Source organism: Gossypium hirsutum, chromosome D02, assembly GCF_007990345.1.
Source record: "Gossypium hirsutum isolate 1008001.06 chromosome D02, Gossypium_hirsutum_v2.1, whole genome shotgun sequence".
Taxonomy (NCBI): domain Eukaryota; kingdom Viridiplantae; phylum Streptophyta; class Magnoliopsida; order Malvales; family Malvaceae; genus Gossypium; species Gossypium hirsutum.
The window spans coordinates 59948196-59971164 of NC_053438.1; the positions used below are offsets into that span (position 1 = coordinate 59948196).

The 22969-nt window shown below is 30.9% G+C and overlaps 1 protein-coding gene across 1 annotated transcript; it reads right to left on the reverse strand.

The window, feature by feature from the left end:
* Positions 1–9525: 9525 nt before the first annotated feature.
* On the reverse strand, positions 9526–10773 carry LOC107907869 (ethylene-responsive transcription factor ESR2). The gene has a single exon (XM_016835180.1). It carries the CDS (start codon positions 10771–10773, stop codon positions 9526–9528), a length of 1248 nt encoding a protein of 415 aa, XP_016690669.1.
* Between the last annotated feature and the right edge of the window lie 12196 nt (positions 10774–22969).

Here is a 22969-nt window from a genome sequence, read left to right on the forward strand (position 1 = left end):
AAAGATTTTGTGAATAACTTATGAATCTCTCGATGTTGTAATCTTCGGGAGCGTGAACGAGATCTCAAGACTTGTTTGTACCCACTATGTTAAAAAGTGGATTACTTGGTTAGAAGATAAACAAATAAAAAAGATGAATATTTATCAAATTCTAAAACTTATTGGTGTAATGGTTCAACTGAATCATGGTGAAAAAGAACATATCGATGTGATTGTACCCAAGATCTATCATCTAAGTGTGCAATTTCAACTTTACCGATTGGTTCTCCATAACTTCGAAATAGATAAGTTTCGGCTAAGTTATGATTAGTGAGCCCAGCATTTCTGCTTGGTCTATTCAGTCTTGTTTCAACATCTTCTAAATATCTAGAGCAGAAAGTCATACTCTCCTCTGCCAAGTAACCTTCAATAATTGATCTTTCTGGATAACGCTTATTACGATAATAAGACTTTAATTTGCATAGGAATTTAAACACGATATACAATATTATCAAAAGTTGTAACTAAATGTATATTTATGAATGAATGAAAACTTTACAAATGAATTAGCACCTCTCTGTAGGATACATCCACCGATAGAAAACCGGTCCACCAAGTTTTGCTTCATGAGGGAGATGGATTAGCAAGTGCACCATAATAGTGAAGAACGAAGGTGGAAAGGTCTTCTCCAAATTGCATAAAGTCAAGGTAGCTCGATCTTGTACTTTCTCAAGTTCTTCAACAATCAAAACTTTGCCACAAATAGCTTTCATTATATTGGATAGTTCAATTATACAAAACATCACCTTTTTTGGCATACAACACCGTAAAACAACTGACAGTAAATCTTGCATCAAGATGTGATAATCATGTGATTTTAGGGAATATAGTCTTCGATCTTTAAGAATCACACATCGAGATGTATTTGATGCATACGCATCTGAGACCTTTATATCCTTCAACACCGTGCAGAATACTTCTTTTTCTTTCTTCGACATTACAAAAATAGAAGGCAGCAACCGAGATTTTTATATGGAACTGTAATAACTATATTTGTTATATTTTTTTATATGTTTGTGTATCTATATTATTTATTAAGTATTTTATTGAGTTGATGTCAGTCATCAACTATGTCTCAACTCAGTTAGGGAATTACCAAAAAAAACTTTGTTTTCAAAGTATGTTATATGATTATGTGAATGTTTTTATCTTTTTATATTTTTTTATAAAACTTTTTCATTTACCATTTGACCAAGTTCAACAAGCATATAAAACTTTTTCATTTCTCATTTAAACTAAATCAATTTTTTGTTTTTATATGAAACTTTAATAACTATACTTTTTTATATATATTTGTGTATCTATACTATTTATTAACTATTTTACTGAGTTGGTGTCACCCATCGATCGGGTCTCAACTCAGTTAAGGAATTATAAAAAAAACCATTTTATTTTCAAAGTAAATTATAGGATTATGTGAGCGTTTTTGTCTTTTTATATTTTTATAAATAAAAAATAAAAAAAATTTACATAAGAAGGTTTGAATCAAGTACTTCATTCAAATAAAACATTTTCATTTACCATTTGAACTAAAACATTTTTTTGTTTTTATATCAGTTTCAAATTATACGTTTTATTTTTTATATATTATTTTTAAGCACGCATTTGTATTTTAAGTTTGTGGTTTCCACATACATACATATGTGATAGGGTTTCTAATATTAATAATATTGTTAATTGAGTTGGTGTCACAAATTAACTCGACACTAACTCACAATTAATGAAAAAATCATGATAAATAATTGTAGTGCATTTAGTATTGTTTATTTGATATATTTATGTGTTTAAATTTCGTTTTAATTTCAATTTAATCTAATTTTTTATTTTAAATCATATATTTCATAAGTTATTATTAATTAGTTTCGAACCATATATATTTTTGTTTATTATATCTTATTTTAAACACACATCTGTGCTCTAAATTTGTGGTTTTCACACGCATACACGTGTGATAGGATTTCTTACTATTAATAAAACCTGTGACACCAATTTAGTCAAATAATGACTAATATACCCTTTTATTAAATGACTACTACTATTATTTTGATACCCTTTTTGTCTTTTCATACTTTTATATCATTTTTAAACAAAAGAACTAAAATTAACATGTCTAGGGATTAAACCCGAATTTAACAGATATATAAACAAATTCTTTACCATTACACAAATAATAATTATTGAGTAAACTTTAAAAAAAATTACTTTTAATGTAAAATATTTTCTCTCACCAAATTTGTGTATATAGATAATGTCATTGATTATATTGGTGTCACAAGTCTAATTCAATATTTATTTTTTAAAAAATAAAATTTTAATATTAAACTTTATTTTCACTAACTTGATAACTTTTTGATGTGATATAAAAAAATGAAAATACCATGATAGACAATTTGAGTGAATTTAATATTCTTAATATGATGTATTTATCTATTTCAATTTTCTTTTACGCACAAGTTAAACTAATTTTTTATATATCTTAATTTCGTACATAGTGCATATATGGTGTTATTATTAATTTCAAACCTTACATTTTATTATTTATTGTATGATAATTTTTAAACACATACTCGTATTTTAAATATGTGGCTTCCACACGCATACACATGTGACGTAATTTCTAATTGTTAGTGAAGTGTGTTACTTTGATATAGTTTAATAGTAAATTTTACCCAAATCATAAAAATGAAAGATAAAATTGGTTTAAATTTAACATTCTGATCATGTCTATGTTAGATGGTATTAAAATTTATCCATAAATTACTTTTTACAAGAGTTATTATTCATATTTTTAGTTTGGGTAAACTACATCATAGGTCACCTAACTATTGTCCATTTTCTTTTTTGGTCACAAATTATTATTTTTTAATTTGATCACCCAATTAATCGAGATTGTTTTTTTGTCCATTTCCGTCAAATGTCGTTGTATCTCTGATGGGAGGTGACATGACTGTTAAAAAAATTGGTATAATAACAAATTTAGCTCTCAATTTTTACATATTATATTGATTTAGTCATATTTTAAAAAATTAACTCCCAAAATTTACAAATGCAAAAGTAATTTTTCCTCTTTCCTCGTTGCTTCCTTGGTATGATTCCCTTACTAACGCTTTCCCAGCAAAAGTAAGAGCCTTTCAATTTGATTTTAAGCTATTTTACTCCATTTTCCTACTAGTTGCTAACATCAGCTTCGTCACTTCTTTTAGGTTCTTCATGCTTCACAAAGTCTTGATTTGGGATTTCACGAAAGCATCATGGTATTAATTTCCCTTGAATTTGCTTCTTTGTCTTCATCTTTACTGTCTCTGAAGAATCTTAATTTATGAAGAACTTGTTTATATATATTTTCCTTGCAGAGAATTACCTAGTTGGAGATTTCAAGCCACCGTGTAATATTTTCATTTCATTTGCAGATGGAAGAAGCCGTAAGCAGGTTATATATTGCTTCTAATTGCTATCTTTTATGTATCTAATAGAAAGCTCTGAACATTTAGGTACAAAGTAAATCATATGATTATACTTTTGTAAGAACCTTCCCTTAAATACCCACAAAGGGCAGCCACTTTGATCACTGGTTTCGTTGCTGCCATGACTTCCATTGCTGTCTAATTTTGAGGATCAAATTAAAATTATTATAAATTTTGAGGGTTAATTCTTTAAAATTATGACTAAATCGATATAATATGTAAAAATTGAAGGTTAAATTTGTTATTATACCTATTTTTTAATTGCCACATCACCTTCCCATCAAAGATTCAACGACACTTAACAGAAATGGACAAAAAAAATCTCGATTAGTTGGGTGATCAAATTAAAAAAAAATTGATAGCTGGGTGACCAAAATTAAAAGAGGTAATGGTTGAGTGGCCAAAAAAGAAAATGGAAAATAGTTGGATGACTTGTGGTACAGTTTACCCTTCTAATTTTAAGTTTCAATTTATTCTAACTATTCTTTATTTTAAGCCTCTTTTGATGAACCAACTTTTACCAGAGTTATAAACGGACAATGAGGGACAAGAGCACTCTAAAGAGTACTTGTAGCAGACTCTAGACATAGAGCAGCGCTCTGTACGGAAAGGAGAAGAGCAGTAGTAGGAACCAAACTTAAAGCCTATAGACATATAGTGCCCTAGGTGAGGTAACTCAAGGCCTAGATCTTGAAAGAAGCAGACCACAGTAGAACTATTCCGAGCAGTAGAATAAGACTGAACTTGCTGAGGCATTATTGGTTAATAAGGGTAGATTCTTGGTAATCCTAGCCTTATGATTCAACATCGTAGATCCTTTAACCTTTGCTGTAGCATCTCTATTTTCACATCCTTAGTTGTTACTTGTTTACATATTATTCACGTAATCATTCTTGTAATTGCCATTGCATACTTACTCTTGTCTTGCCATAACATTTTCATTTATTTGTTAGAGTTCACATATTACACACACCAATATTCCTTAATTATCTCTGCATTCTTATTATTGTTTTTGCCATAGCATTAAACACACTTGTTTTTAATAACTTGACTAATTTATACCTAACCGGTCCTTGTAGAGATGATCTCACTTATCACTTTATTACTTGATCCAACGTGTACACTTGCACAATTCGCTTAGCATATCCACACACGACAATAATCATATGATGAGGGTCTACAGTACAAGCACATGACTAAAAACTTAGTCAAATGCATCAATTCCGTACTAAAGAGGACGCATCATTTGTCGATAACCTCGATTGTCAAAGAAACATGCTTTCGCATGGCTGCCTTATTTCCAAAGTGGGATGCGGCATATGTTGGGTATATAGCGAACAGTCACGTTTGGTGCGAGGATGTCATGAAAAAAATTAGACGAAATACAATGAGAGTGAACATTATGTATGTAGTGTGTCACTCATGTCAAAACTTTCAAACTTCGGGTCACGGAGTACGTTAGGCCCGACCAGGACATGTTAAGGGCATCATATCGTGTCGACCTACCAGAAAGGGCTTGCGATTGTGAGAGATTTCAAGCACTTTGATTCCAATGTGCACATGTAACTGTTGCATATGCGTATATACGAATTGAGTACATGCCTTATATCAATGATGTGTAAAAATTAGAACACATGGCTAATGTTTGGAGACCTGAATTCTTACTCGTTCTAGATGAGAGTATGTGGTCACCAATGTCCAGCGCGTTGTTCAAGTTAGCCCCAAACATGAACTTGCTCACATCCCAAGAGGTCGTCTGACTTCCACTCAGATAGACACCAATATGGTTGTTTGGGAGAGGGATAATCAATAGAGGTTATACAGGTATTGTAGAAACCCAATGCATACGAAAGCAACATGTTTTGTATTGAAGGGTACATTGGGGCCTCATGTCGCTAGCATTCATTTTTTTTTTGTCGATAGAAAATTGATTACAATGTTTCCTTTTTTTTGTAAAAAAAATTGTTCTTTCTTTTTAACTTACATTTCAAATGTATTTGTCACCGTCCACTAACATTTACATAGTGTAAAAATTGCTACTTTAAACGCATCTTCAAGTACCAATTACCAATTACAAGCGATATGTTAATTCAAGCATATAATAAATAAACAACATTTACTATACAAATTATATATTTATTAAGAAATGATTTTTACCTTGCCACAAATGGGAACATATATCGTTTGTTTACCTGGGGACGTAGAAATGGTAGTCGCCACCAGGCCCATGACCGTAACAGGAGCAGGCAACCACCGATTGAAATTTTATCTAGTTCTGTCGCCTAACATAACTCCTAGTACAATATGGCCAACACAGTTGATCCCTAACTCATTCGTCCGCTTTCTTTGAAGTCGACTCAGTGTAGTAGTCACTTTATGTGTACCAAATTTCAAGATTTATCAGGCATTAGAATGCCCTTGATTAACCTTAGGATGAATGCTTGAGCGTATTTTTCTTTGACGACATCGGGTGCGTCCTTAGAAAGATCTTTGAAATTTGTTTCCAGCCACTTCATATCTATCTGGCCACTGTAAAACTTGACACTTTCCCCAAAAATGCCTTACAAAGGCCATCTTTACCGAGAATGACTATTGATCCCATGACGACTGACCCATCCACTAGTAAACCAAGTTGTAAAGCTATGTTCTCATGTGTGATTATACACTCGCCTCATGAAAAGATGGGAAATGTGTGTCTCGGGCTTCCATCTTTCCCCCAACGTATTGATGGGTGTAGGATTGAGTTTGCAGCTCTCGAGTATACGAGACACATGCAAGAATCCCGCGTCTTGCAAGTAACCACGAATTTTGGTATATGGGCTATTTGACAGGTTATATATTAGCCTTTCTAGAACACGATAATCTGCCTATTTATGTCGACAAAAAAATTAATTTAAAATATTTTAAAAAATAAAATACTTTAAATTTAACTTAATTGAAAATAACAGAAGTTAAAAATTTTGTCTTACCATTATCGCTTGAGCGGCGAAAATGTGCTTGTTGTCGAAATGAATCAGAGAGGTTAACATTCATGAAAATTTAATCGAAACGAATAATATACAAATAATTCAATAAAACTATAATATTTCAAACAAACGTATCGGAAAATTTAGAACAAAACTTGAGAAAATTGAGAGAATTGAAAGAGTTAAGAGTTTAGAAAGAATTGAGAGATTTGGATTTAAATGAAAATAATGAAAAATGATATGGTATTTATAGGAAAAAATTACCGTTGAGGCCCTTAAAAAATTTTATTGTTGCCAACGTTAAAAAATTATCGTTGTGTTCATACCCTCTCTCCAAAAACAACATGTTTCCTTAAATTAAAAAAAGAGAGCCTAAAAAGCCAAATAAATAAATAAAAACAACAGATATGCTTTATTTAGCCAAAATTTCAATTATCTTACTTTTTTCATTTAAAAAATTCTAGTCCAATTATCATTATTGTTGGTAGTTTTTGTTGAAATTTGTCAACTAAACATGTTTATTTCCAGTCAATCATATGCCACACAATATGAAGATAGTCTAATTCACATTGTCCAGCTAATAAATTTTAACAAGAAATACAAATAATACTAATGATTGGAATAAACTTTTTAAATCAAAACTTATCAAGGGAGCAACAACATATTTTAATAAAAAAATAAATATGCTTACATTATTTTCAGAAACAAATAAATATGTTGATTAATTAATGAGATGACTACGCCCCTTTTAGTATAAACTAGTTTCTTATCCCGTGTGATGTACGGGTTAGTTGTATATATTAATTATAATATATTAAATTGGTTTACTAATTTAAAATAAATTTTAAGATATACAATATTTGAAAAATAAAATGATTAAAAATAACAATCTTCATTTATATGATATTAATTTAACAAAACTAAACATTTAAGTACATAAATTTGTGAGAATCAAACTTATTACATATGTTATTTAAAGATAAATCTTTAGATTAAAAAAAAAGACACACTTAGAACTATTTGCGTAAATATAATTAGTTTGTCATTATATTCAAAAATTTATGCTTAAAAATGGATTGATGTTAATTGTTTTTATTTTATGGTACAAACTTAATATCTTGTGATTCCTTTAATTATGCAAGCAATTGGAAGTAAACACAATTCTTTCATAATATTTTAATAAGTGCAAAATATTATTCATATTATGATAGAAGAAATGGAAATAATATAAAGTCAAATATTTTAATTAAATATCGTTTTTTTTCATTGCTTGGTAATTCCAAATTGAGTGAAGTCTTAGTTAAAAGTTAGGTAGAAAAATGTAAAAAGAAAATTAAATTAAAAGTTGAATTAGATGGCCTAGGCCTCTCTGCCTTATGAAGTCTTCCTGGTATGTAGAGTGTGGAGGAGGACTAAGGTAGGGGTTGCCACCTACGTACCCTCGGCGGCTGACGTCCATGGATACCGTTGCCCACATTTAACCAATATAGACAAAATTTGTCGCATAAGTGAATAACCTTAATAAATAAATGTATTCATGACATTGCTTGGGCCACGGTTTCTGTACTAGAGGCAAATTTATTCCATTACTAAATGTTTGCCTACGTCTTCTGCATTTATTTCTCCTTTAATTTACAATTAGCTGAATTGGTCACACATTTGATTTATGTTTATTTAACATCAATAAGATTTTGAATTTTCACATTTACATTTTGATTTATGGTTGTGGATCACTTGAACAGAAACTTTTTCCCTTTCCATCTCGACTTTTTCATAATGGGGAAAGGCTAGGGATGCAGTCCAATCTTTTATACTACAACATAAGTATATGATAAGTAAAATCAATTAATATCTACATTCAAACCACATTACACAAGGTTACTCCTAGAATATATATACAAAGAAGAGTTACCGTCAACATCCATCGTCTCTTCAAGCTTGACAATGTTTTGTCTAATCATCTCATATCAAGTCTAACCTTCTATGCTTGTACACTATGGTTATCGATGGCTAGAAACCAACCTCACTCTATACCTCGTCCCAACACCATGAGCAAGAATCATTAGCCATCATTTTGCTAAAATACCAACTCAAACTTTCATCCCCAGTGACTGTTCACTGAGCCAATTTGCGATAGTTATACCAAATTCTTAACCATGTTTCATCGCACCCGTACTTTGTTAAATTAGCTTTAAAAAATAAAAGAGATTAAAGTCGGCTGAGCCACTTTGTCTTTAAGTTTGTATATGTTTTTAAATGGTAAAACAATTGGACTAAAATTTTAATTGATATTCCCAACTGTGAAATTGGCCCAACAAAGCTACTTGCAAAAGTAATTGATTTTGAGTTACTAAAAAGGGATAAATAAGAAAGCAATATACTTCCATTACAATCACTGTGTGTCTTTTTATTTTAATCATTACTTCAGTTTGAACCATAAATTAATTTAGAAAAAAGAGAATGAATTACAGCTTTCGTTCTACATGTTTTCTCTTTTTCCAACTCATTTCATTTCATATAAGTTAGGGTTTGCGAAACTCAGAAGGAAACAGAAAACCCAGTAAGATCCTTAAGCAATGCCGTTTTAATGTTTAAAGGAAACATAGAAATCCAAGAGCCAGCCGGACAATATCAGACTTTTGAGTTCCAAGGTCAACGCAATTTATGCTATCCCTACCACATTCAAAACCATCCTCACTCAGAATTTGTTTCCACTAAAGAAGAAATACTTTTAATTTTTTTTTCTTATTTCCAATGCTGAAGCAGCAGCAGCAGCAGAAGCAGAAGAAGAAGATACATGCTATACGTAACTCAGAGAAAAAGATTAGTAAGATTACGCTTTCCTCCAGGGATTTTCATTACATCTTATAAAACTAGTACTCGCAGGCAAATAATGACGATTATACTATCATCATACTATAACAACAGCATGATTTTAATCTCCTATAGATATACCTAAAAGACTTGGATTACTCGACAGGATTTAAAAAAAAAAAAAAAACCCCTAAACACTGCATCTACTTTCGACTTGTTTATTTTCAACTTTGAACTTGCTCTCAACCATTTTGAACCCTAGCTGCAAGGACACTCATTAATTCTGGGTACTGAAAGATATCATCCAACATGTCTTGACCCACCTGTAGATGTTTCGCTGGTATTTCGTTAGCATAATGCACCGCCGTGGTTCTATTGAAACTCTCAAACTGCTGAGGAACTGCTTGATTGTTGTAATCAACGTAAAAGCCTAAAGGCTCCTTCTTCAACCCACTCAGGGACTGACCCAATGTCATCTCATTTACCGGTGGAGATATGGAATGGTAAGTGCAGTTTGTGGTTGTAGCGGAAACATCTTGTTTCTTTGAGCTGGGTTTGGGAAGGAACCGTTGAATTACTTCTTGCAACAAACCAGAGTCAGAAGGCTCCTGCGGGAAAAATTCCATATCATCAGTGGTAGGGGTGACAGTTGCATGACTTGAATTGCTTTCCTTGAGAGGAAGTGTCATGGTGGAGCCAGTGAAAGAATCAGATATGCTATCGCTTGCTCGTGGACTAGTGTTGTTGATTGAGGAATTCAACAAGGAACCACCAGGCAAAACGCTAGAATTAGATGAAAAAGTGAAAGGAAACGAAGAAGCACAAGTTCCATTGGTGAAAGAGAAATGGTCAGGAAGAGACTGATGCGGAGGCACGTGGAGGGAGGAATTTGAAGATGAATTCAACAAGTCACGAAATAAAATCATGTTAAGAGAAGCATTTCTTTGAGTGGAAGACCCACCGCCGGAGAAGTCACCCGCATGTGGGCTAGCAAACGGTGGCCAATTTGAAGATTGCCCAAACTGATGACGGATGCAGTTAAGATCCCTGATGGATGACTGAGACTGCTTGGAGAAGCTGAAAGGTGGAAGGAAATGGTCGTAGGCGGAGTGAGGCTCGGTGGCCGGGTAAACGAAATTGGTTCGAGCCTTGATTCCACGCATAGCTCGAGCGGCACAGTCGTAGGCGCAAGCAGCCTCCTCAGCAGTGTCGAAAGTGCCGAGCCACCGCCTCTCTTTGGACCGTGGGTCTCGTATCTCAGCAGCATAACGCCCCCACGGCCTGCGGCGAACCCCACGGTACCTCATGGTTCCACCAGAGCCACCATTTTCTTTGAGAGAGCGCTTGTTAGTGGGGGTATTAGATGTCGTGGGGGTAACGGCAGTAGTGGTAGAGGCGGCACACTTGTTCGGATGGTCGGCAATGGAGTCTCTAGGATCAGGGTCAGGAACAAAAGTGATGCCGCTTAGTGTCTTAAATGCTTCTTCCATTGGCTAAATCTAGGAGATCACTCGAGAGAGAAATGCCCTAGGAAACAAGGAACACTGGAGCTTTGGCACCTGGAATTCGGATTGTGGTGGATGAGATGGAGCATAACATAAAGAATAAGCATATATGCTTGTATTTATAGTAAATAAATAGTGAGAGAAATCTAGAGAAAGTGACCCCTTTTTTGTTCATGCCTTTTTGCTTTCCTTCCTTCTTTTTACGCCCAAAACCCAATAAATAAATAAATTTGAGCCTCACTTCTCACCCATACATACATTGGTATTTTTATAACATACTTCAGATTAACTCTCCATAATCTACTTAGACTCTTCTATTTATTTAATTATTAAAATAGTTAAAAATATTTTAAAATATAAGTTAATTATTAATTTTACTGATTAATTATATGCATTTCTTTTTATTATGTTTTGAGTTTAATGTTATGTAACTCTATCTAAAAATTTAATATTTTGTTACTACAATTTATTTCTTGAGGTCTTTGCTCTCCTACAATGAAATATCCATTAACAATGTCAATGGAGAAATGATGAACATTACTGTTTTATTTTATGGAATAAATTAATTCAGTTGTAAAATAATTTAATATTTTTAAATTTTTAATTTTATCATTTCAACAAATTTTTACATAAGTAATTAATAAATATTTTTTTATTTCTTTTTTGCACTCACGTTAATATTAAAATTTGATTAAGCTAATATCACAAGTTAACTAAATATCAATTTAATTAAAAAAACATATAATAAAAAAAATTCTAAAATTGATAATATTAGTACTCACACACTCATAATAATAATATTTTCACATCACACTGCATCCAAAAAGAAGTACCCCATTGCTTTCTGAAAATTTAAACTCGAGTGAATTTTATGGATAAACAGCTCTTAACTATTAGACTAATTACGGGAATTTAGCTAATAAATTAAATAAAATTATCCGTTATTTTTCACCGTAAGTAAATAAAATACTACTCTTATTATTTACTTATAAATAAATGTGGCGATTATAATATTTTAGCAGTCCCCTATACTAGGCAGCGAGTACTTTATTTTAAGAGCGTTACTTTCATCTCACCAAAAGCATTTTTTAAAATTCCATATTGCGTATTAATTCAGCTTTTTGTTTTAGGGTTTTCAGGATAATATCTGTCACAAATTATTAAAGGTTACTAATAATTATGTATATGTCAACGTTGAAAAATGTTCACTTAGTTGAATTTAAAAACCAAAAAAAAAAAAAAGTTGCTCCCATTCAAGAAATGAACAAGTTGAAGTTGGATGTCAGCTCCGCCAGCTAAGAAGTAATTGCCTTGGTCCATTTCCGAGAGAGAATGAAAGCATGGAAGGAAAAATGGGAAGAAAAATGGTAATGGGAGTTGTCGTTTTGAGGGGCTTTCAATTTTGATTGATGTGGATTGAAGATTTCAATGATATTGTAGTAATTATATGTTACTTTATTGTTTTTTAAATTCTCAATGAAAAAGTAAATAAAAGAAATGGATTTCTGTTTATGGGTCTGAATCTACACGTCTCAATCTAACATGTAATAAAGGATCCAGATTTTAGAGCAAGAAAGAAGATAAGGAGGTAGATTAAGGTAAGTAGTTTAATTGTGTTTTCAAAGTAGAAATTAAAAAAAGAAATGTTATCTGGGGAGTTGAAGAAAGGTTTAGAATATAATAAATAAAGAAGAAAATAATTCTGAATGATTACACTGGCGGCGCTCAGAAGTTGTTCCTCCAGCTTTGGTCTGTGTTATTTTCTTTTCACCATTTTTGAGATGATTTTCCGTTGACAAATCTTTGCAAATAATTGGGTTTTCAAGGAACTGTGAATTTGCTTTGCGGTGTTTAAGTGATGGGGTTAGGGTTTCAAAATTTAAATTTTATTTATGGGTCACATGGAGTTGTCTCACGTAGGGGTTAACTAGGGTCTTTAAGCCATTTGAGTTGTTTAGGTTCCAGTTGGGTTTTAGACACAGGCTAAAAGTTGTTGTGTATTTGTACCGTTTTAAGTCAGAAATTAAATAATACCCAAAAGAAAAAGCTGTCCATTATCTCATCTAATTTCCATCCTCCTTTTGCCCTAACCCTAACCTCATCTTTCAGTTTCAACTCCCCTCTACTTTATTCTCTCTTTCATCATCTTTCTTATGGATCAATTAATTCCTTAATTGCTGCTTCTTCAACAATTCTTTGTTAAATGTTAATCAACTTCCTTTCGTTTTCGAAAAACGGCATCATTTAGCTAATCTTCTTAGTCACGATTTGATTTGGGAAGTGGAACTTTATTTGAACCCTAAAACCACTGGTTGCTATACGTCTGATCAGTGGCATACATCATAGTGAATGTGTAAAGTTATACTTAATTCTCTATAGATTATGCCAACTAATCAATAAGTATAATGGAAGCTCATAGTTTAGCACCATAAACTGCTCACCTTAGTATGGATATATTGCCATTAATTCAACATTTAACTGATTATTATTGCTCAGTATATATTAATTATGTTTTTTTATATAATTTTAATCAATATAACTGACAATCATAAATATACATGCTCATGCATCTCCCCCATGAACTAGCTGAGCTTATTAATTGAATAAATAATAATTGTACAAACAATAATTCATTTTATCTGGTATTTCACATGTGTCAGCTTTTTGAGCCACACCTTCATGGATGTGAGCCTGCAAAATATTTAGTGTTCGTTGAGTTTGTTAAATGAGAAATTGGTATGTAAAGGATAAGAAATGTGAAGAAAATCGTTTTTAATCTTTAAAATATTTCTACTTATATTTAAAAAATAATATTTTATTTTGCGTAATCCATTTATTCGTCATTATCTGAAGGGGTTTGTTATCACATAGTGGAAATGACGGTATGTAAAGGTGGTGGTGATGGTGATGGTGATGGTAATGCCCCTCCCTGCAGATATGATACGAGTGTTTGGTGTTTTCTGATAAAGAATTATTGTGAGATGAATTTGGATTTACTAACTCAGCCAATGGGTTGTTCAAATTATTAGTCACTTCGCGTATCGCATGTGATTAAACTAGTTGTTGCTATCACGTTGGAACAGTAATGCATTGGCTTGGGATATGACCCAAAGTGAATGACCGGAGACAAAGAAGGGAGATGAGGCGTTAAAGAAGAGGCGGAGACGCCAACTAGAAAATAATATTATTATTCTAAAGCCTCTCAAAAATAATTGAAAAACTCAATTGAGTTTCTTGTTGAAAAGTGCAATTAAGTGAGCTTTTAATTCAAAGTTAATCATTGTTGACCTCTATAATATGATTTTTAAGTGCTGACGTGCCAAGTGACATGATGTAGCATTTGACTTAAAAAATGTTGATGTGGAAAGTTTAATTAATTCCTTTAATTATTTAAATCTAAAAATTATTAAAATATTATAAAATTATAAAAAAACTATAATTTTAATTAAATACTAGAATCTTTTTTAAAAAATATTAAATACTATTAAATCAAACAAGGGTGTCAAGTACGGAGTTTGAGAGATAATGAATATAATGTTTGGTAACTTGAGGTGAGTGGTTAGCAATGATTCCAATTGAGAAGAGTTGATGCAACGGACGTTGATAAAAATGGTTTAAGGTATGATGTAGAGTAGCATGTGAAGGAGACAAAATATTAGTAGTAATTTTTTATTAAAAAGTTTTAGAAAAATTATTAGAAATTACTAAAATTTTATAAATTTATAAAAATTATATAAGTTATTAAAAACTATTAAATGTTATAAAAATTTAAAATTTTATTATTTTAATATTTTTTGAGAATTTTTATATAATCTAAAAAAATCAATTAAGCGCTCTTAAAATAATTAAAAACAATTAATTCCTCGAAAAATAATTAAAATATAAATTAACTTTTCACATCAATATTTTTCACATCATCAAATTTTCTATGTTAGATGCCGCATTAGTCGCCACATCACTTGCCACGTCAGTACTTAATAGTTTGTCAGGGGCTTCAACAAGAAACCATATTACAGGGGCTCAATTATCTGCTAACTTTTGATTAAATGTTTAATTTATTGCACTTTTTGACAAGGGGCTCAATTAATTACTAATTTTCGATTAAAGGTTTAATTGATTGCATTTTTTGACAAGGGGCTCAATTAAATTTACAATTATTTTTCAAGGGCTTTTTTATTACTTAAGCCTATTGTAAAATAAGTAAATAATGGAATGAGATTTGTAAAGACAAAAAAGAGTTCTTATAGAAGGAAATAGAATCAATAGAGCGATGGACTTTTTACCGCCAACATATGAGATAAGATAAGAATTTAGATTTTCCCATCCTCCTTCCTTCCACACCATACAATGCCTTCTTCATTTACATGCTATCCCTTCTATTTATTATGGTTAGAATAATTCTTTTATATATTTAATTTATAATCTAATATTTGGTTTTTTTATAAAAATATTATAATTTTAAAAAATATTTAGAGAAATGTTGGTAGGCTTTAATTATATAAAAAAGGGTATTTTTTCTCATCTAAATTGAATCCACCGCGTCAGTCGATGACTTTAGTGTGCATTCATCATGTGGCATTCTTTTTTTAATTAAAAGAACAAGGATGAGTGTGTCGTGTGTTGCAATCCCATGAATTTGACAATTCTCATTTGAAGTTACGAGTGAGACTACTGATTTTTGCATAAATGTCACTCAGAATCATAGTAGTTTGCATAAAGTAATTAAGAATAACCACTAAGGACTGACCTTGCCAATGTAACTCTTCTAGCCACGAATAAAAGTTTCACATCCCAGGTATTCATATTGTTTCTTACCTTCTTAAGTATGAAACTGAAAGTATTGTTTGTAAACCTCTAATGGAACAAAGGCATACCCAAATATAAACTTAAACCAAAAACTTGTTGAAACCCCAATTTATCACTTGTAGATTTTGCCACTATGACATTAGTATTAGTAGGAAAAATCTAGGTCTTATGCATTAACTTTGTATCCAAAGAAATGCTTAAATGATCAAGTATACTCTTGACAATATCTACCTAATCTAAGTAATTTATGCAAAATAACACAAGATCATCTAGAGAAAATAGATGTGAGATTGACAAGCTATCAGGACCATAATTTTCCATCCCCTATGAATATGATGAGCAAATATTTGTTACATATTTTAGGTCTTAATTCACTTACATTTGCATTGCTCTTGGGTGGTTTTTATTTAGTTTTTAATTATTAGGTTCATTTTTACGACAAATTATTGTAAAATGAGTTTTAGATTATATTTAGTGTTTTTATGTTATTTTAAATGCTTTTAATGCTTTTTTTAATTAAATAAGCTTTTTAAAGACATTTGTGTTCAAAGAATGAGAAGTGGATTTGGAAGAAGTAGAGTGAGAAAAGGTAGGGAAATGAGGAAGTTCAATTTTACCTTCCAAGGTTGTGATGTGGATCTTGGATACTTCGACGTGGACTTTTCCTCCCTAGCTCATGATTTTGACTTAGAAAAGCCTTGTAAATAGCAAAAGCATAGAGGCTTCATTAGACTTTCTTATATGTTTACTTAGGATTTTTTTATTAGTTTTAGTTTTGTAGCCGTTTTTTACATTCCACTCTCAATTTTCTTGTGAACGAATAGCGACAAATTTTTTAAAGATTATCTATAATTAAGTTTTTCTTAGTTTTATTTAATTCTCTTATAGTTATGCTTAATTTTCATATGTTTTATGTTGTTTGCCAATTTACAATGAGCTAAATCATTTATGTGGTTGGGAGATCCATAGGTTAATGGTATAGTAACCAAAATAGGATGAAAATTAGATTTAAGAATAAGATTGAGTTTAATTTTCTTATTTTAGTCCATGTGTTAATTCTAGGTGACATAGTTTAATTGAATATTTTTAAACGGGAAGTAGGTTGAGAGGCCTTCTTACTCTGCCTGAGCAATATAGCCAGAAAATTATTAAAGATTACTTTTAGATAAAATGATTAACTAAGGACCACATTATACTTAGTACGAGGTTGGTAAACTGTTAAACTACTTTGAGGTATCAGAAAAGGTGCAACTATGATACTTTTTTGTAACAACTCATTTTTAGTGTTGTAAAAAATGGTGGTTTTGAAATTCCATTTTTGATATTTGAGTTTGTACATATTATTATTTAATATTTACAAGGTTAGTATAAAGTTTAATTAAGGCAAAAGGACTAAATTGTAAAATTGGTAAAAGTTAACAACTATGGATTTTTCAATAACCGAAAGACAAATTGAGCAATTGGACTCTTTTAAATATAGAAAACAATGGTGGTGGATAGCTAGAATCCGTTAAATTGTGTTAATTGAGACTAAAAGTTAATTAATTAAGATTCTATTAATTAATTAAGATTAATTAAAAGCTAATTAAGGTATAAAAGAAAAATAAAAGAAAAAGATGACATTTCTAACATCTTCTTCACTTAACCGTAACAAAAAAAAAAGAGAAAAGGGTTTAAAAGCTTTCAACTTTTGGCTCTTAAGTAGATTGAGGATTGAATCAAATTGAAGATAGTTAGAGAAAAAATATGAAATTTATGATTAGTCTTTAAAGAGGTTCGTTTGTTATTTTTCTAGGTAAGCTCATATGGTATGATTTTATTTAAATTATTATATACTTGAATTATGAATTTTGTGTATGTTTAATAATAATTTGAATTCTTTGCAACTTGATACAAAGGGTGAGATATGGACTAAATCATAAAAAATGATAAATTGAATATGATTAATAGTAATTTGAGATATTTAATGAATTAATAACTGGTTTATGATTGATAGAATCATATTGGTGTGAATTTTATTGATTATTGAGATAAATGAACAAATTGAATAGAATTGAAAATAGTATAACTCGATAAAATTATGAAATTGGCTTGGAATTGAGATGAATCATGATATGCTATGTATAAAATGATATTTTTATTGATGAATTGATGATATTGAAATTGATAGAATAGGAATCGAACTTAAAATGAAATTGGATTATTGGTTACCCTATTAATTGTTCGAGCAGGGTCGAATATAGTTGGCATGCCATAGGATAGTTTTTGTAAGAGCTATTTCGACTATATGTCGATGAGCGTTGTGCGCATTTTTCTTTCAAATGTTTTGACGAGTGTTGGACACAATTATTATTATTCTGGTTAAATTGATGAGTGCTAGGCGTAATTTATTTATTTCGGACATTTCGATAAGGCATTGGATGCCAAATCAGTGTTTTGGTTGGATCAGTGTATCTGTTCGAGTCTGAGTTAGGTTAATAGGGGTATAAAATGTAAAGTTGATAATGACATATCAATTGAATTGATATTGTGAGATAATGCTTAAAAAAAGAGTTACAAAATATTAATTTTGATAGTATACGAAAGATTATGCAAACGGGATATACAAGTCCAGAAGATTGATATGAGAACGTGAAGAATTAATTGATTTGCTTTGGAAATTGAAATGAATTTGATATTGAATTAATTAAATGTTGATTGATTATATGAATGACATTAAAATGTAGATTGTAAGTGAATTGGAATGTTATTGGTTTAAATTACTATATGATACGATATATGTTAAACTCACCTTGTTGGTATATGATTTCCTCGCTTAGGCAAACATGTCAAGCTAGTAACTTATCGTATTAGATTGTAAATTTAGGTAAGTTGTTGTTTAATGCCTATGAACTTACTAAGCGTTTGATATGCTTACTCGGTTGTTTTCTCTTTCCTTATAGATCATCTTACAGAATACATCAAGCGGATCATATAAAACTCACACTATCCCTCTATTGAATGAGTAACTTTTCGATAGTTTTAAGTTCGAAGTTATGGCATGTAGATAGATATCTTGCTATATATATAATCTTTGTGATGTGTTTATGGTAATGAATTTGATATATACTTATATGTGATCTAATTGTTGACTTTGCATATGATTTAAAAATGCATGAATTGGTAATTGTGATGTTTAGATGAATGGGTATTTTGATTAGTATGTTTAAGTTAAGTATGTCATACAAATTGTTATATTTAAACTTAAGTTGGTATAAGTAAAGGCATTGTCATGTGGATAGTTGGATTGTTATGCAATGTCATGATTAAGGGTCTGTCTGTTTGATATGGTTGAAACATATGTGATAAATGGTTAATGGTATGATATGTTTATAAATGTGTGGTATAAGGTGATATGTCAAAGGTATTGAGTAAGTTAAAATGGTATGTTTGTGTTAAAATGATCTTATACTGAGATATGTGGATGGAAATGGTTATTTAGTTGACTTGATATGTTTTTTTATTATGGATTGAATCTGGCCAAATTGGTGATTTGTTGGGTGTATTGAGTAGGTTGTGTGGAAGTTTTGAATTTGAAACCAAAGTATGTATTTGGCCAAAAATAGGACATAGTGGGCTGTCCCCGATATCACAATACCAGCCCTAATCCATTTTGAAAATGTTGCAATTTTATCCTCAGGTTGGGGAAACTTGGCTACCGTCTTCAATATCGTGATACCAAATCCTGGATATTGTGATACCTATCTGGTTTATTTGGAAGTCTTGATACTGCTTACAATATTATGATACTGAGCTTTAGATATTGCGATACCATCTTAATACATTTTGAAAATATTTAGTTTAGTCCTATTTCATGCTCAAGTCAACAAATGAGCTTTTGTAAGCTTGATTAAGGCTTGAATTTGATTGTATATCGTATTGTAAATGTGTTTATGACATGTTTATATGTTTGAATGATCATTTTATTATATAATTGATTGTAGTTGCTCCGACAACAAATGTGACATCCTGTTGCCCAGACTCACCGATCGGGTCGGGTAAGGGTTGTTACACATTTGCTTTTAGCACTTGGCCTATCATTAGTATTAGATTTGATAGAATCTGAAATAGTTTATTAATTGCCATCAACTAAAGGAAATCCTTAACCACTACAATAGTAAATTGAGATTGAATTGTAATTTAATGTTTTCATTATTTTTCCATTGTGTTTGTAACAGCCCATTTATTAGTGGTATCGAAAACAGTGATTTTGGGGTCATAAAACCGACGAGTGAATTCGTAAATATTATTATTTAATATTTATGAGTCAAATATAATATTATAATAAATTTTGATTTGATAATTTATGTTATTTGAATGAATAATTAAGTTCAAGTGGTAAATCAATAAAGTTAAGTGGTTTTAAAAAAATGAGGTTTTGGGACCTTGTTTCTATAAATCAAGCCCATAAATATTTTATTAAATATTTATGGTGTGTTGTTAAGCTTATATTGAAATTGGGTTAAGAAATTTTAACGTTTAAATAGTTAATTGAGCGAAAAGAACTAAATCGTAAAAGATGAAAAAGTTGAAATCTATATGTTAAAGGGATTAAATGGATATGAAAACTTAAATTAAAGGAATTAATGGGTAATTGTACCATTTAACATTATAGTGGACGGTTTTGATGACAAATTCCATGAAATTTAATTAATTATTAAAGGACAAAATGGTAATTAACAAAATTATAACATAATTAAAAACAAAACCATTGTTGTCATCTTATCCAAGTGTGTTATTCACAACCAAAAACTATTGGAGAAGAAGGAAGCTTTTGGTCAAGCATGGGTGATGTGCATGGTTAGTGATTTTTGTCCCATTTTTAGTAATTTTTAGGTTTTTGAGCTCGTTTTAGCTTAATCTAGCTAACTCAGGGGTTAATTTGTAAGACTGTTAAATATTTTGGAAGATTCTATTGTTGAATTTAGTGTGTTTTTTAAGTTTAATGGTAGAATATTAATTTTGGTTATTGATTAAGATTTTTTTGTAAAGTAATTTTTTTATTTTTTTAATGTTTAAAGACTAAATTGTTGGAATGGTAAAATCTCAAGGTTTTATTGTAAAATTATACTGTATAGAGGGCTATATGGAAACCTTAGACAATCGGCTAGCAAGGGTGTGAAAAGAATATGATTAATTTGTATGGTTTGGGTTTAAGGATTAAATTGAATTAAATGAAAAAAGTTTGGGGTAAATGTATAAATTTGTAAATAAGAATTCATAGGTTATTATTGAATAATATATGTGAAATTGGGCTAATAATTGAAATAAAATTATATTCTAAATCAAAAAAAGTTTAAAATTGTAAAAAAATGAAGATTTCGGAATAGTCCCTAGACTTTTGTCGTTATTGCAGTTTAGTCCTGGTAAGTTTGTAGTATGTGAACTCGAAATCTATTTATTTATTTACTTTAAATAATTTAATTATTACTTTGATGTCTTAAATATATTTATGAATATGCAGATGGTTGAATTATGAAATGTAAAATTTGGATTAGGTAATTACGTATGTATTTGTCAATTTATCCAACTAGTGCTAAGTGCAAAACATTATGGGTTTATCCGACTAGTGCAGGGCACACCTATTCTCGGTTTATCCGACTAGCATTGGGCACAATACTTTGTTATTGTTTATCCGTTAGGCATCGGCTGCCAATAACTAGTTGATCCATGTTGATGATGTATAAACGATCCATTGAAGAAGGTTGAAAAGGATGTATTCAAAAAGGATATCAACGAAAAGGTTGGTATCTCATCGTTCAATCGTTCGCTATTCAGGTAACATGTTTTGGGTGAGATATGTATCACAAGTAGGAATATGAGATGAATGTCTGAATAATATAGTTTGGTGATGGATATAAATGCATTATTGTAATTATATGTTTCATGACTCTTTAAATATGTTAATTAGTTATGTTTGTGGTGGGTTTAGAGAGTAAAATGGATATATGAGCATTTTCTAAGTATTCAATGTTATTTCATTAGGTACATCGGGCAATTAAGGATTAATGGAATGAATATGAATATATGTATGGAAGGTTACATGGTTATAATTTGTAAATTGAAAATTAATGTTGTGAAGATTTGATATAAGATTTGATGATGGTGAACTAAGTGTTGAATGGAATTTGGAAGGCAAAGCTGATTACACACATTCAAGATTGGTTGCATTTATATGTCTTATTATTCATTTGCTAACCTTTGAAACGTGTGTGTATAGAAATTAAAGATGTGCAATTGGCATATAAATGAATTCATGTTTGAATGGTTTAAATTTTGTATGTTCGGTAAGACTAAGTTCATGTTATACAAGCTTACTAAGCTTAATTCTTATGTTAGTTATTTCATTTCTTTGTAGGTCATCAGAAAGCTCGATCAGTTGGGAACATCGTTGGAGCATGATCACACTATTCATTGATCCGTTTTGGTGGTTTTTGAATGTTTTAACCTATGGTTATAAATGACATGTATAGAGTTGTATGTTAAATTGGTATGCTTTGGGTTGTGCCAAGCTTTGGTATGTTTTAATATCTTTTGTTACTAGTTGTGCATGGTCTTTTGGAATTAGGAGAGAAATTGTTGATTGATATGTGTTTGGTTCATTGAAGTGATAAAATGATATATGTGCTTTGGCATGTAATAGGTGTTTATCTAGTTTGATCACATGGTGTATTTTGGCTCTTCTTGTTTCTAGTTGTATATATAGTTTGGTTTGGCTTGTATATGTTTAAACTTTTATGGATATGGTCATTTTAATTTCACCTATCTAAAGTGATAAGTTTTAATGGTATAATTTGAAAAGAAATGGTCTTTTGGTATTCATGATAAATGTGGTTGAGATATGATATTATAATTTAGTTTATGAATGGTTTTGGAGTGTGAATTGGAAAGTCTATTGATGAGATATTGGTTAGTCATAGATTGGATGGATATTTTGCATGTTTTTTTGCTTTGAATATACTCTTAACCATGTGAAATAGGTTCAATATGGTGTGCATTGGTATGCAAGTAATTGAGTTTGAAATGGCTTTTTTTAGGGGTACTTTTTGCTGCACATGGCCGGGGTCATGGGCTGTCACACAGCCGTGTGCCACACATGGCCATGTTTCATATTAATTTAGGTGAAGGTTTCAGACGGTTTGGCACATGGGTTTGGCACATGGCCTGCGATACAGTCATGTGACCCAAGTCAATGAGTTACACAGTTTGACACATGAGCGGGGACTCAGTGGTGTGTCCCATAGTTCGAATGCCCACACAGCTTGGGATATGTCACATGGGCATGTGACCCCTGTTTTTGCATATTTTCAAGTTTGGCCTGAAGTTTCTGTTTTGA